Source organism: Nycticebus coucang, chromosome 11 (genome assembly GCF_027406575.1).
Source record: "Nycticebus coucang isolate mNycCou1 chromosome 11, mNycCou1.pri, whole genome shotgun sequence".
In the NCBI taxonomy this organism is placed as follows: domain Eukaryota; kingdom Metazoa; phylum Chordata; class Mammalia; order Primates; family Lorisidae; genus Nycticebus; species Nycticebus coucang.
Genome location: NC_069790.1, coordinates 8,606,241 through 8,619,708, shown reverse-complemented (window position 1 = coordinate 8,619,708; position 13,468 = coordinate 8,606,241). Strand labels below are relative to the sequence as shown.

General features: G+C 48.9%; 1 protein-coding gene across 5 annotated transcripts in view; it reads right to left on the bottom strand.

The window, feature by feature from the left end:
• Positions 1–294: 294 nt before the first annotated feature.
• TNS3 (tensin 3) overlaps positions 295–13,468 on the bottom strand; it is a 296,848-nt gene continuing 283,674 nt past the window's right edge. For all 5 annotated transcript variants that reach the window (XM_053608816.1, XM_053608817.1, XM_053608818.1 and 2 more), the window contains 4 exons: positions 7,122–7,290; positions 4,315–4,383; positions 4,188–4,214; positions 295–3,365 (listed from right to left, as the gene is read on the bottom strand). In XM_053608816.1, coding sequence (XP_053464791.1) covers positions 3,221–3,365; positions 4,188–4,214; positions 4,315–4,383; positions 7,122–7,290 — 410 coding nt within the window. In that variant the 3' untranslated portion in view covers positions 295–3,220. The remainder of the gene's footprint in view (positions 3,366–4,187; positions 4,215–4,314; positions 4,384–7,121; positions 7,291–13,468) is intronic.

Below are 13,468 nucleotides of genomic sequence, written 5' to 3'. Positions count from 1 at the left end.
TGGGCAGAAACCTTATACATTCCTGAAAGCAAAACATGTGAATTTACAACGGGATGCACTGATCCATAAACACACAGGCATATATTCCTGTGCGAGCACACACGGATGCACACAGACACATGTACACATGAGTACATGCACACTCGTGCACACACATGCATGCAGAGACACAGACACACGTGCGCAAAGATGCACATACATGTGCACACATAGCACGTACAAGCCGACCTGTGCATGCAAATGTAAACACATGTGCACACACACCCCCCCCCCACTTCAGGGCACACAAATGGCTTACCAAGTTCATCATTTTATTATACTCTGAATAGAGATGATATTTAAAGAGCGGAGAAAATGACTATACAAAGGATTTATAGAACATTCATTTACATACTGGATATATTTTTTTACAATATCAGAAAAGTAAAAATATGCACTAGCAAGTAAGGCAAATAAGAAGACATTACAAGGATAAATGCAGTGTGACTTTGAAAGTGGTTATAGCTTAACACTGGAGGAATACAACAATACGCTGACTGAACAGGTTAGTGGACCCTGGCTATACTATATGTTGGGCACAGTTGCTGTGAACTTGCTGCAGGTACCCCACGGACAGCCTGTGGCTGCCCCCATGGAGCCCCAAGGCAACGCCTGGGAAACATTCCTTCTCCCACCTGTTCCTGAGCCAGCACCGGCTGTGGGGGCTCGCTAGGTTCTGAGCCTGCATACTGTCTGTGATGACACAGACTTGCCTTGTTCTGTTTAATGCACACGTAACATACAAGGAAGAAAGAAACCTCTCATATCGGTTCTTCAGAACCATGGACATTTGCTTCCTTTGGTTCCTCAGAGGGGGCTATCTGCTCAGGACAAATTCCCCGATGCCCTTGACCACTTTCACCTTGAGTAAAAATCACACCTGATCAGTCAGTTCCAAAGGAAGTTTTTGTGGCTTCTTGAATGCTCACAAGACCACCGTGGGCCGTGGGGCGTCTGAAGTCTCTGCGATTCACTGGGCAGGTTATGCTTCTTGATACTGCGCGTGATCTTTCAAGCCCTCCCACCCTTCTTCAGAAGGGTAAGAGACCCGGCCTGCACCCTCTGGGCCCAACTATCTTGGGATGAGGCACTTCTTGGGGAAGCACAGACCTCTGCTCCCCTCAGCTGTTTTCCTGCAGTGGATGAAAAACTGAAATGCTGGCAGCCTCTGCTAAAGACGCCAGGGCTTCTATGGAATGCCAGCACATTCTCGGTGTCAGCCAGTGCGCGGCAGGGAAGGAGGTCGGCAAAGACCAAGGCAAACATTTGGCACGGAAATGAGGCACTTACGTCTGGTGCATCAATAGGAGCTAAACAGTGGAATGGTCCACCTGCCTTCACACTCTGACACACACACAAGCAAACCACCTGACTTCACAGACACACACACACACAAAATGGTTCACCTGCCTTTCCCCTCAGACATACACACGTACACACACACACACAATGATCCACCTGCCTTCACTCACACACACACATGCCACTGTGATTTCGCGAGGCCCAGTTCTGCTTGTTACCTTAAAACAGAAAGTTCACAAAGCACGTTTCCACAGTTCAGGGTGGTGACTGTAGCCTGCAATACGGAGGTGGCTGAAGCAGCTGAGACTCGACTTTTGAAAGCAGAGGCGAGTGGGAACCTCAGGGTGGCACACTTGGGAGAGGCAGAGAGTCCTCTTAGAGCTCCTGGGTCTGTAAGGAAGGAGGTCCAGGCTCTATCCTGACACGGCCCAGCCTCACCTCTCACTGGGAAGTTCTAGGGTCACTGCACTCTCCCCAACCTCTGACCACAGACAGATTCAGGTGGAAAACCATGCCATTGGAATGTTCACATAAACATAAAATAACACTCAGTTTGGTGGCTAAAACAGTGGCAGAACAGTGGCACTCAAAAAAATAGTGCGTCAGTGTCAGGATTCCTCCTCTGCCTCCTTGCCCTGCCTTCGGCTAACATCATCCCGCCTGGATGCCCCCACCGGAGAGCCAGTGGTGTCAAGGAGCAGCGAGGTGGGAGCTGGCACGGGCTGGCAGTGCTTTAGCATGTGCTCTGTGGGGCCAGCAGATGGCCCGTAACAAGCCGAGGCAGGGGCTATGGGCATGAACCCAGGCGTTTCCCTTGCCTCTTGGACATTCCCATCGTCAGGGAAGCCATCTGCAACCAGGGAATGAACACCAGACAGTGGGCGCAGTGTAGGGGCAGGCTGCTTGAGGCATAGCCCCCATGGGTGGCTTTGCAGCAGGGGACTCAACAACATCACCTCCACAGCCAGGACGCCTTCTGCAGCCACAAGCCTGTGGTGTGTCCAACACACGGACGAGCCTCCTAAGATCACAGCTTGGCAGGCTGCAGCATTTGACACTGGAACAGTATAGCAATGGCAAACTGTTACCATAAATAATTCGGCATAAGTAAAATATAAATTATCTAGAAATGATATCTTTAATTCCTTCTCATTTTCCTCTTGAAGTCCTCATGAGCTCTCTCTGGCCCAGTTGGCCACTCATTGAGTAGGAGGAGTGGGGTGGTCAAGGCACGCCAGGTGGGGTCTCTGAAATGGGATGCTTTTCCCACGATGCCAGTGGCTTCCACCACCCTCGTCCCCATGGCGCCTCCTTTGAGAACTGCTGTGTTCCAGAAGGGCTGGACCTGCACAAACCTTTGTCAGACATGTACCCCCTTCTCAGCTTCATTAGTATCTCCATCTCAGGAAGACCAAGGTGAGAGAGGCCAATTGTCTTGGGCGTCTGCTGGACAGGAGTGCACGGGCAGATGGGGGAAGTTCCAGTGGTCACTCGGCACTCTGCCTTGAGGGGTAGGCACTCTTCATCGCCCAAAATGCTGTCGTGCCAGGAATGTGGGGACCGCCATGTGCTCTGTGCTGTTCCCTTGCCTGCCCCCTTCCCACGTGGACCCTGGATGGGCACACCCATGCCCAGCTTCTCCTACCCAAAAAGCATTTGTCTGCAGAGGTATTGCTGGAGCAGAAGTCACTTTCAGGAAAGGCAAATCCACGGTGAGGTTGTTTGATCTTATTTCTGTAGAGCAGGAAGGTCCTCATTCCCCTCCCAGGCCTGGAATGTCAGGATTATCAGTTTGGAACAAAGTAGGGGTCTGCTCTCCCCCCACTGCTGTCTCCAGGGCCTCAGAGGCATCGGCAGGTCCCGGCTGTGAGCGGGGCTTTCAAATCTTCTTTGGGGAGCCGATCATGACCTTTGACACAAAGTTGACAATGGCACTGGCAGGCTGCTCGGGGTCATGCTCAGCAAACAGGTGGCACACATTGTCTGTGGTGCTGCCCTGCTTCCGGGCCACGAATCCAAAGACTCTGCAAAAGCAAAGTCAAGGTTAGAGTGGTCCGTGTCCCACAAAGCAATGAATGTCCACTTCCTCTGGCTACCAGTGCACTGCCAGGAGGAATTTTAAATGCCACATATCAAATATCTACCTTGTGCTAAGCCGGCCACCTGTCCAGACTTCAAAGACCTGCAGGTAAAAGATCTGACTCCTGCTGTGCAGATGGGGACCCTGAGGCTAGGGGAGGAGAGGGACCTGCCCATGAGCCCCAGCTCTAGAGGTGTGACCACCTCCACAGATGCTTCCTACATCTAGGCGGCTACCACGCCTAGACGATGCAGAGGAAATGAACCTGTGGGAAAGCAGCCAGTTACGCCTTTGAGCGGGAGGCTGAGATGAAGTCCCTCTGCCTGCCAAGGGCAGGGCTGAGCTGGAAATGACCATGGGCACATGGAGAACCAGGGAAAGGTGCCCTTGTAACGAGTGGTCTCTAGCAAATGCCTGGCCTGCTGTAGAGCAAAGGGGTGATGAAAACCGTCCTCCCTCACTTGTGGTCAATTCTGGACACCCGCTTCAGCCATGCCCTAGCCCCTCCCTCTTCTCACTGCATCTACAACACAGTGATGTATGTCAATACTGCACATCTGGCCAACAGTTATCAGAAAAGTTAACATCATCCAGGCCCTTGCTACATTATGTAATGAGAATGCTTTTCCTTTTTCCTCTCTTTTTAAAAAAGTAACTAACATCTTAATCATTTTCTTGTATGTCACTTTCTGTGGGAATCTGGAAAAGAATTCAACTTTGGACTATGCATGTAACCAGGGAACATAAAGAAATCCTAGCAACTTACTTTGAGGGAGGCCCATCTTTGATCCACCTAGCAAAAGAAAGAGAAAGGAAAAACATGAAGTTTATTTTTAAAATTAAAGGGTAAAATGAAGTGTATGCCTTACTAAATAAAAATGCAAATTTCTTACTTCCTGTCTTGTGGATCCAAGGCACAAAAAATCACACTGTTCACAGGGTAATGCCTCCGGAAGAACAGCCTGTTGGGACATGGGAGAGAGAGAGGATGGGTCCTGTTGCTGGGGTTTGGGGTTATAGGGGATGCATCGTGCAGGCTCCCCCACACATGAAGATTTGTGGAGCAGAGAAGGACAACGTGTGTGCCCATTACAAGTTGACAGGCAACTTGAAGTTGGGCAGAATGGGTCTGGAAACAGGAACAGAAGCACCTCGCAGGGTGACACTGTCAGCCGTGTGCAAGGTGGGAAGTGCGTCAGGAGCCCTAGCAAACTGGAGGAGCTGGGGCGTGAGATGGACCTGCTGGACGTGTGGGCTGCAGCATGGTGAGGAAACCAACCACTAACCACCCTGAACCTTGTTTTCTCACCTGTGAAAAGGTGACCGTGACAACAGTCCAGAAAGGCCCACACTTGCACAGCAAGGGCAGATACAGTGAGAGCACTGAGCGAACTCTAAAGGCCTGTGCATATTACATGCCTGGGAGGGCTCCCCACGGTCACTGATACCATGCCCAGGGAGTCCTCCACTCAGGCTCACCTGCCCAGCCCTTGTAGCATCCTGTGACAGTGCTGGCCGCCTGGTCCAGGGGTACCCTAAGGATGCCCATCAGAACACTTTGTACTCCATGTCCAGGTTGGGACAGTCTAGCTGTGGTGGGGGCAGCTCTCTCCTCCTTCTCGGGGAGAGCTGTGAAACTGTGCCTCGGGTGCTGGCAAATGTGTGCAGGAGAAAACCATTTGGAGGATGAGGAAGAAGCCAGAAGACAGGCACCAGAAGCAGAACCAAGACGTGCTTTAGTTTGGGTGACCCTGCAGCCACCAATTCCCCCCACCACCTCTAGTAGCTGCCTTTTAAGGCTGGTTATTGGAGAGAACACACACCCTTTGTCTAAAGTAAGCCAGTCTGAACTCAAATTCTGTCTCTTGCAATATGAGATATCTGGCCTGATGTGAACATTATCTGTCTGCAGGGTTTATAAGAAAGAGGGAAACTAAGGAGAGAGAGATACATATAAAAAGAAACATACTCTTGACAAGGGTACATTAAAAAAAAATCATGTGAAAAGTAATAGACCTGAAGGGCAGTATGGAGGAGAGAAGGGTCAGCACTATGAGGCTCTTCAAGGAGGCTGACCCCGACCCCGAGTCCACTGTGCCACTGAGCAACACTCCTGACCCTGAGTCCACTGTGAGGATGAGCTATACCCTGACCCTGAGTCCATTCTGTGGCCAAGACATATCCCTGACCCTGACCCTGATCCCGAGTGCCACAGCCTCGACCCACTGTGTAGCTGAGCCACACCTTTGACCCCGATTCTGACCCTGACCCAGAGTCTACTGTGTGGCTTTGCCATACACCAAGCCTGAGTTCACTGAGTGGTGAAGCCATACCCCTGACCTTGAGTTCCCTGTGCAGCCTTGCCATACCCCTGACCCTGACCCTGTGGCCAAGCCACATCCCTGAACTTGACCCTGACCCTGAATCCTCTGTGTGGCTGAGCAACAGCTCTGACCCTGAGTACACTGGGGAGCCTAACCATACCCTGACCCTGACTCTGAGTCCCCTGTGTGGCTAAGCAATACCCCTGACCCTGGGGTCCAGTGTCCAGCTAAGCCACACAGGGCACTTACTGAGTTCTGTACTCATTTAAGTCACTATATCTTAAAGTCGTTTATTTTGGTGCAAGTTTGAAAAACGAAGAAACTGAGCATCATGGCATTAAGGACCTTGTCCAGGGTCACCCTACTGGTCAGTGTTGGGGGTAAGGCACTAAACTCAGATGTGACCAGCTAAACCCATGACCTTCCCCATGTTCCTTTTCTTAGCAGATGATGGGTTAAGAGCAAAATTTGCCCAAACTTGCTTCAACCTGAAGCAACAGAAAGGAAGATTCTGCCTTCATCCTCCCAGGTGGTTTGAGTAGATGAAGAAAACATCCCCACCAAGGGATACACACATCTGCAGCAGGCACCACAGGGGGTGGTGGGGGCATGTCGTTGTGGGCAGAGACTGAGTCTCTGAGGTGGTCTGGAGGAGCCCTGATGGCCCGTGTGCCGGAGAAGGCTCCTGTCATTGCCCACTCTCTCCAGGGTTGATAACGACTCACCTCCTTAACCACCAGGCTGTTTCCCTAACAAACACATGGTAACAGCATCTGACATGCCTTTGATTCTGGAGGGGGGTGGGGGGGACAAGCCTGTGGTCGCTGCTCTAAGTTCAGGCTGGGGGTGTCTTTCATGCCTGCCTGGGAACACTTGCTCCAGCATTAACCAAGTCAGCACCATATATGACGAAAGCCAATCCAAACTGGCCAAAAGAAATAATCTATGTTAAAGTCATACTCTTGCCTGAAATAGAGGGCCCTCAGTTAAAAAAATAATATGTTAAATAAAAAAAGGTCACTGAATTAGGATCAGTCTCAGTGTTTTTAAATAAGTGACTTAAAAGAATTTTACATTTGCAAGTAATATATGTATGTCATATTCAAAGCACCAAATATCTTTAAAAAAATTTTCTACTTATTTCTTTAAAAAAAAAAAGGTTTCAGGATAAATACTCATAGTTTATATGTGGTTCCTGGAACCTATTTATTGGGCAGAAAAAAAGCCTAGACAGATGCTGGATGCCTAATGACCTCAAGGGCTGAGAAGGACTCATACAGGAGGAGGGCAGGAGGGTACGGGCACCCTTCCTGCCCCCGCTGTGACCAGTAGTGTGCCCTGGCTGGACAGACCCCTGCTGCCCTCTGGACACTCACTTCCTCTGATTGTCTGTCAGGGTGATCCCCTGGGCTGAAACCTTGAAGTGCACGACCGTGGACATGGGGGGTGGCTCCTGGACCAGGGTGATGCTCAGGGCCTTCTGGACCGCCTGGTGGCCAGTGAGGGACTCCATCTCCACGGAATTCAGGTACCACACGTTGCAGGCTGGAAGACACCAATGGGGATGTGTGTCAGGTGTGACTGCACCACGCGCACCTGAAGGCAGATGGCTTTGCCCCTAACTGGGAAAATGTGGAGAGTAAGTGCCCCAAGGATGAGCTTGCTCCCACATCAAGGTGTGACGCATCAGACAGCAAAGCGGACCTCCCCCAACATGGCTTTGCCGGCCACCCACCAGAGGAAGGGTTCCATTTGCCCCCTGGCAGTATTTATTTAACCTTGGCATTGGGGAGGGGGTCTGAGGCACCTTTGTGGCCTCAGTGTGGGTCTGAATGACAGTCACATTAGCACAGAAGCCGGAGCCCAACTAGTTTTATCAATAGGACGTCCCAGAGGCCCCCTGAGAAACTTCTATCAGAAAAGCCTGAGTTCCAGGATCTCGCATAGCCAGCATGCAGGGGTTCTGAAAGGGGCAAGCACCAGAAAGGACTGCGGGAAGAGGCCTTGCCCAGCGCAGCCTGGCCTCACCTGTACCCTGGCTCCCCAAGGTGGCAAGGAGGGGCTCAGGGTGTTCTCCCAGGCCACTTCTTCTTAAGGGAAGGAAACAATGGGCTTTGTAAAAATCCTGCTCTCTCTGTTAGCCTAAATCCCTGCCACGCAAGCCAAAGTGCACGTGGACCTTGGGGCCATGGGCGAAGTCGGCGTGCGCACTTGTGAGGCGTTCACACTCAGTCTGAGCTCACTCACAGAGGGAAACCATGGCCTCCCTGACTGGAGACCAAGACGGTTTCCTCCTGGGGAACAGGACTGCTCTCACTTGCTCCCTCTCTGCTGGAATCAAGTCTGTCTGTGTGAGCATGTGGGCATCTTAATTCCAGGTTTAAAAGCCTCTAGTTAAAAATAGTTCATCCACACCAACAAAGCCAAGTACCCAAATGAGCGCGGCCGCCTGGTGTCCTGTCCCTTTGGCAGCGCTTTCTCCAGGTGGGAAGACCCTAAGGAGCACTCTGCCTTCTTTCTGCCATTGATTCCAGCTTTTCCGAATGAGCAAGGGCCATGCCTGCTGGCAGATGTGCGGGCAGATATTCTCACAGGGCTGTAGCAGACGCCTTGGCAGGTGTGCTGACACACAGGCCCACAGATGGGCAGCTGGGCTAGAAGTCCCTGAGTATCAGAGCGCAAGGCCGCTTGTGAGCAGCTCAGCCATCTCTTTTTGCCACAGAAAAGGCCATAATTCATATTTAATGTTTAAATGTTGAGGTGTTTTGAGGATATCAGCCAGCCGCCTTAGATGAGAGCTTGATAATATATATCAGACAGATGAAAAACGCGTAGCGGTAACCTAGAGGTACTACTTCTGAGATGTGAAAAGGAAATATTCCATAACCACATAGGATAGCGAGCCTACAGGGGAAGATATTCATGTCACATGCTCATTATAGTGGGGGAAATCGGAAACAGATTACATCCAAAAACAAGACAAAGGTTAAATCAGTGCCCTCGATGGAATACCAAGCAACCAGCAAGGGGTAATCACGAAATCGCACAGCAACATGGAAAAATGCTGTTAGCGGTCAACTGGGAGGACAGAAAATAAAACTCTCTGTTGTGATTCTAACTAGAAAATAAAAGGCATGTGTGAAGATGAAGAGGAGCTAAAAGGGAGCCTGGAAAATTTCAAACAGATTTTAGGTGAATGAGTACTCTGCCTTTGATTTCATTAGCATCACCGTCAGGCTGATCGTGCCATTACAAAAGAGGGCAAAGGGGACTCTTGATCTAACTATTATGAAAATTCCACAAACTTGGCACAACCTGGGTGGGTTCACATGGAAGCACCAGGAAAGGGTATCTGATGAAAAGTGGTCCTGCTGGCCAGGGTCTGGTAGGAGTTTAGTGTTTGGGGAACATCTCTCCCCAAATGCAGGAGAGATGTTCCCCACCCTCTGCTGGTATTACTCACAGCACGGAAACAAATGCTGCCCCTGCGTTTGGTGGCAGTTGTATGGAGGACAACACCAAATGCCCCAAAGCCCAACTCCCTCCTGCAGAAACCAGGTGAGCCTGGGCCTGCAGGTCAACACTCTGGCTGTCGGCAAGTGCTTTGGGCCAGGGGTGAGGATTCAGAGCGCTGGTGTCCAGTGAGGCATTAACAAGGAGGGTGCTCTTCAGACTCACAGTACAGAGCTCTGTACATTACGAGGCTACTCTGGGAAAGGGACTTTATGACAAAGCAGAAAGGTCTTGGTCTACATGTTCTAGCCCAGAAGCATGACATGTGAGAAGTGGTCTGAAAGCAACAATCTAGAATTCAGGAAAAAGAAACAAATAATGCAGAAAGACCATCCTCTAAGCATTGTTTGTAGTATTGAAAAAGAAGAAAAACAATAAAGGAACAAGCATAAAGAGTTGAAGAACAGGACAAATCATGAACTAGTCATTAAAAACGAGACCAAGATTATGTTTGTGAAAACTAGGGGTAAACGTATCATGCTCAGAGAGAAAAGAAATAGGAAACATTGTACCTGCAGCACAATCCCGAGTACAAGGCTGGAGGTAGCACATGAAGGAATCTGGCCGCTATTAAGAGGGGTCTTTGGATAGGAGATTATTGTGCCTGTCATCACTCTTCCCAATAGTCAGGGTTGCGGAAGGCTAGCAGGTCTATGCGTAATTCATTTTCCCCTCCCGCCTCCCGTATTGCCCTTCTTTAAACTTAAAAAACACAGGTGACTTTATAAAGAAATTGTACCTACCGTATGCTAAGTTAAAAAACACAACCACAACATTTCTGGGAAATATATCAGAAATCTGGTTGAAAAAAAAAAAAAAAGCTTTCTTTTTAGGATTATACTACATTCCTCTGCTTCAACAAAAAACAATAAGATTGGAAGCTAAAAGCCTAAACAGAAATTGTTTTAGAGATCGGAACAAAGTCATAATAGCCTTAGTATCAAATGGAAAGGGATTAAACTGAACAGAATTAAAAGTTTACTCCCATCTCTGTGAGCTGTCTGACTCTGCTAAGATTTCTGAGCCTCAGCTTCTTCAATCTTTACAAGGAGGAAACTGGACACAATTACTTTTTAAAAGCACCATTACAATAACTAAGAAAATGCCACGAAGGCTACGTTGAACAGTTTGATGAGAATATTTCAGATTGTATATGAAACCAGCACATTGTACCCCTTGATTGCACAAATGTACACAGCTATGATTTAACAATAAAAATAAATAAATAAATAAATAAAAGCACCATTGCTTGTCCAAGAGTCTAAGTGAATTAGGACAAATGAAATTCTACGTAGGAGAATGAAAACCACTCAATTTGATTGAGGTGGTCGGAGATTGGAATACTTCCACCATCTTGCTATAATAGTCGTTTAGCACTGTTTCTAAACAACCATCACCGATCTTCCGGGTGGAAAAGGCACCAGCTGAGGGGTGGTCACTGTGATGACCTAAGTCCTCTGGTGTCAAATCTGCCATCCCAATTCCTTGCTTTGGAATATGGTGTTGGGCAGAATTTCACAGCTCTCAGGGTCTTTTAGAAAAAAGAAACTTTCTTTCTTCTCATTCCTTGAATAAACTTTGGACACTCAAACGTGCACTCTGACCTCAGCATGATGTCCTGATCCTTCTCCTGGCTATGCCTTTTCATCCTTCAGATGTCAGCTCAGTGTCGCTTTCTCAGGGAGGGACATTGCTTGGGACATTGCCTCCAGACTCTGTGGTCAATGTGGGGAGCACAGAAGTCACAGAAGAAATCCTCCAGCCTCTATTCCCAGGTCAGGCCTACAACCTCTTTGAACACAGCTGCAACACCTTCAGCCACCGAGTGGCACAGTTCCTAACTGGGTGGAAGATCCCTTCTTACCTCCCTGGTCTGCCCCCAAAGAGTCTCTCCATGCCCTTGGGACAGGCATGTCAGCCCCTCCTGGACTCCATCCAGATCCAGCCTCCCAGAGGCAGCACCGTGGGCAGACCCAACGGCCAGAGCTAACAGGACTGCACGGGATCTCCCTGCCTCACCAAAGCTTTTTTCCTTTTTAAACAAAACAAAGCCTACCAGATTTCTGTTTTATAACTTTACATCAGAGCTAACAATCAGAGGACGGCTTTTTAAATTTCCCAGGGGAGGAGATCATCAGGCTTCATTAGGATAATTGCTGCTAAGAAAAAGAACAAAATGCCACCTCTTCTAGTAGTATTATACTAATTTATTAAGAAAAAAAGAGAAAATTTAAAGGAAAGAAGCTCAAAAAGGCAGTCATAATTTAAGCCACATATATAAATGCCCAATTTAGGATGATTAAATAAGACCTCCAGGTTCTAAGTGAAGTCCTATCTTTAAGAAGACCCACAATTAAATAAAAACATTCAGGGTTATGACATACTAAATATATGATTGATAAAGATGGAAAAGTGTACTTTAAAATGATAAGCCAGAATAGAAGAGAAAGTTTTAATCAACTTTCCAACTTTCTGTTTCCCTTTGGTGGGATCCAAAGGAAACAGAAATCTGAAACTTTGCCAGCGATCAGGGGACACACGGCCTGAAGAGCAGAGCGCACAGACTGTGTGTGCCCTGCTACCAACCACGTGGTTGGCGTGAGTGGGCAGGGCTGCTGCCTAAGAGAAGATGGACACACCCATGCAGCAGCCCGTATAGCCTATGGCTAGGAGTGAGAGTTATAGGGAATACCTGTATAGCTCAATAATGAAACACCTTGGTCAAAAGGGCATGGAGAGGGATTTAGCTCTCCTAACAAGCATGAGAGCTCGCAAGATGAGAACATTGGGGAATTGGCAGCCGCTACACCTGTGGTGTTGAGCGGCACGGGATCAGCCTTATATTAGGCTGGAGGAGCAGGCAGTCGGGAGCATGCGCATTCTATCACAGAGCCGCTTACTCTGACTCTGTCTCCTCTCCTGCCTGCAGAACACCAGCACGGCGTCTCTCTGCTGATGATTACCAAGCTCTGCTAAAGTCTAAGATCTATCTATTCTAAGAAGACTGCTTTGCTCTCTCTAAGTCTATCTCTCTCTTTCTCTCTCTCTCTCTCTCTCTCGTCAGCTAATAGTAGATAGCCCTCAGGCACCTAAGAGAAACTGTTCCTGAGCAAGGTAGCTTAGCGGGCTATGTAGGGAACCTAGATAAGCAGGGCCTGAGACCTGGTCTGTCCCGGGCCCTGACAAGTGGTGGCAGTGGTGGGCTGTGTCACACCCAGACATGGGCACTGGATACTGGGCCTGGCTCTGCCATTCAGGAGCCAGAGCTGCGACCTCGGGTCACAGGCCCACCTGCAGAGACCCTGTGGGGGATGAGCCAACGAGCGACACAGGAGCAAGTGTGCTCTGAGTGTCATCATGGTCATTTTTCAAAGTTATTCTTGAGTGTTGCTGATACACTAGTTGCAATATAAAAGCCAATGATTCCATGTTTTAAAATTCTCAAATTCATTTTAAAAGGTTATTTAAAACAAAATGATCAGAGTGTATCTGATATTGCAGCCCCACTTCCCAGGTCAAGAGGGCAGGTGAGCTGCTCACTGCAGAAGTCTGCAGGAAAGCCCCACATCCTCCCTGGACACCACGCTGAGACTGGGGACATGGGGCCACACTGTCACTTTAAGAGAAGGATGCTATAACCCACCGTGAGCTCCACCTTAAGCAAACTTGGGAGCTGTGAGCTCGTCTCTGGCATGGCGTCCCAGTGTCTCACTTAGCCACCCTGGGTTCTGGCCAAGGTAAAAGGCGGGATAGAAACCTTACAGGGGAAAGGGTGAGGCTGGTAAGGGGACTCCTCTTAGGCCACAAAAATAGCTCCGAAGGCATTTTTCAATGTTCTATCCATTTGGTCTTTGCAGCCACTGTGCAGGTGACCAAATACAAAACTCAGGTCTCTACACCTAAGTGACTTCTTTCTTTCTTTCTTTATTTTTTTAAGTCTCATCTCACTGTGTTGCTCTGGGTAGAGTACCATGGCGGCAGAGCTCACCACAACCTCAAACTCCTGGGTTTGAGCAATCCTCTTCCTGCCTTAGCCTTCCGAGTAGTGGGACTATGGAGACCTGCCACAAAGCCTGGCTAGTTTCTCTATTTTTAGTAGAGAGGGGGTCTTGGTCTTGCTCAGCCTGGTCTCGACCTCCTGAGCTCAAGCATAAGGACTGCAGGTGTGAGCCACCACACCTGTGTGGAGATGCTTTCAATTCCTTTGGGT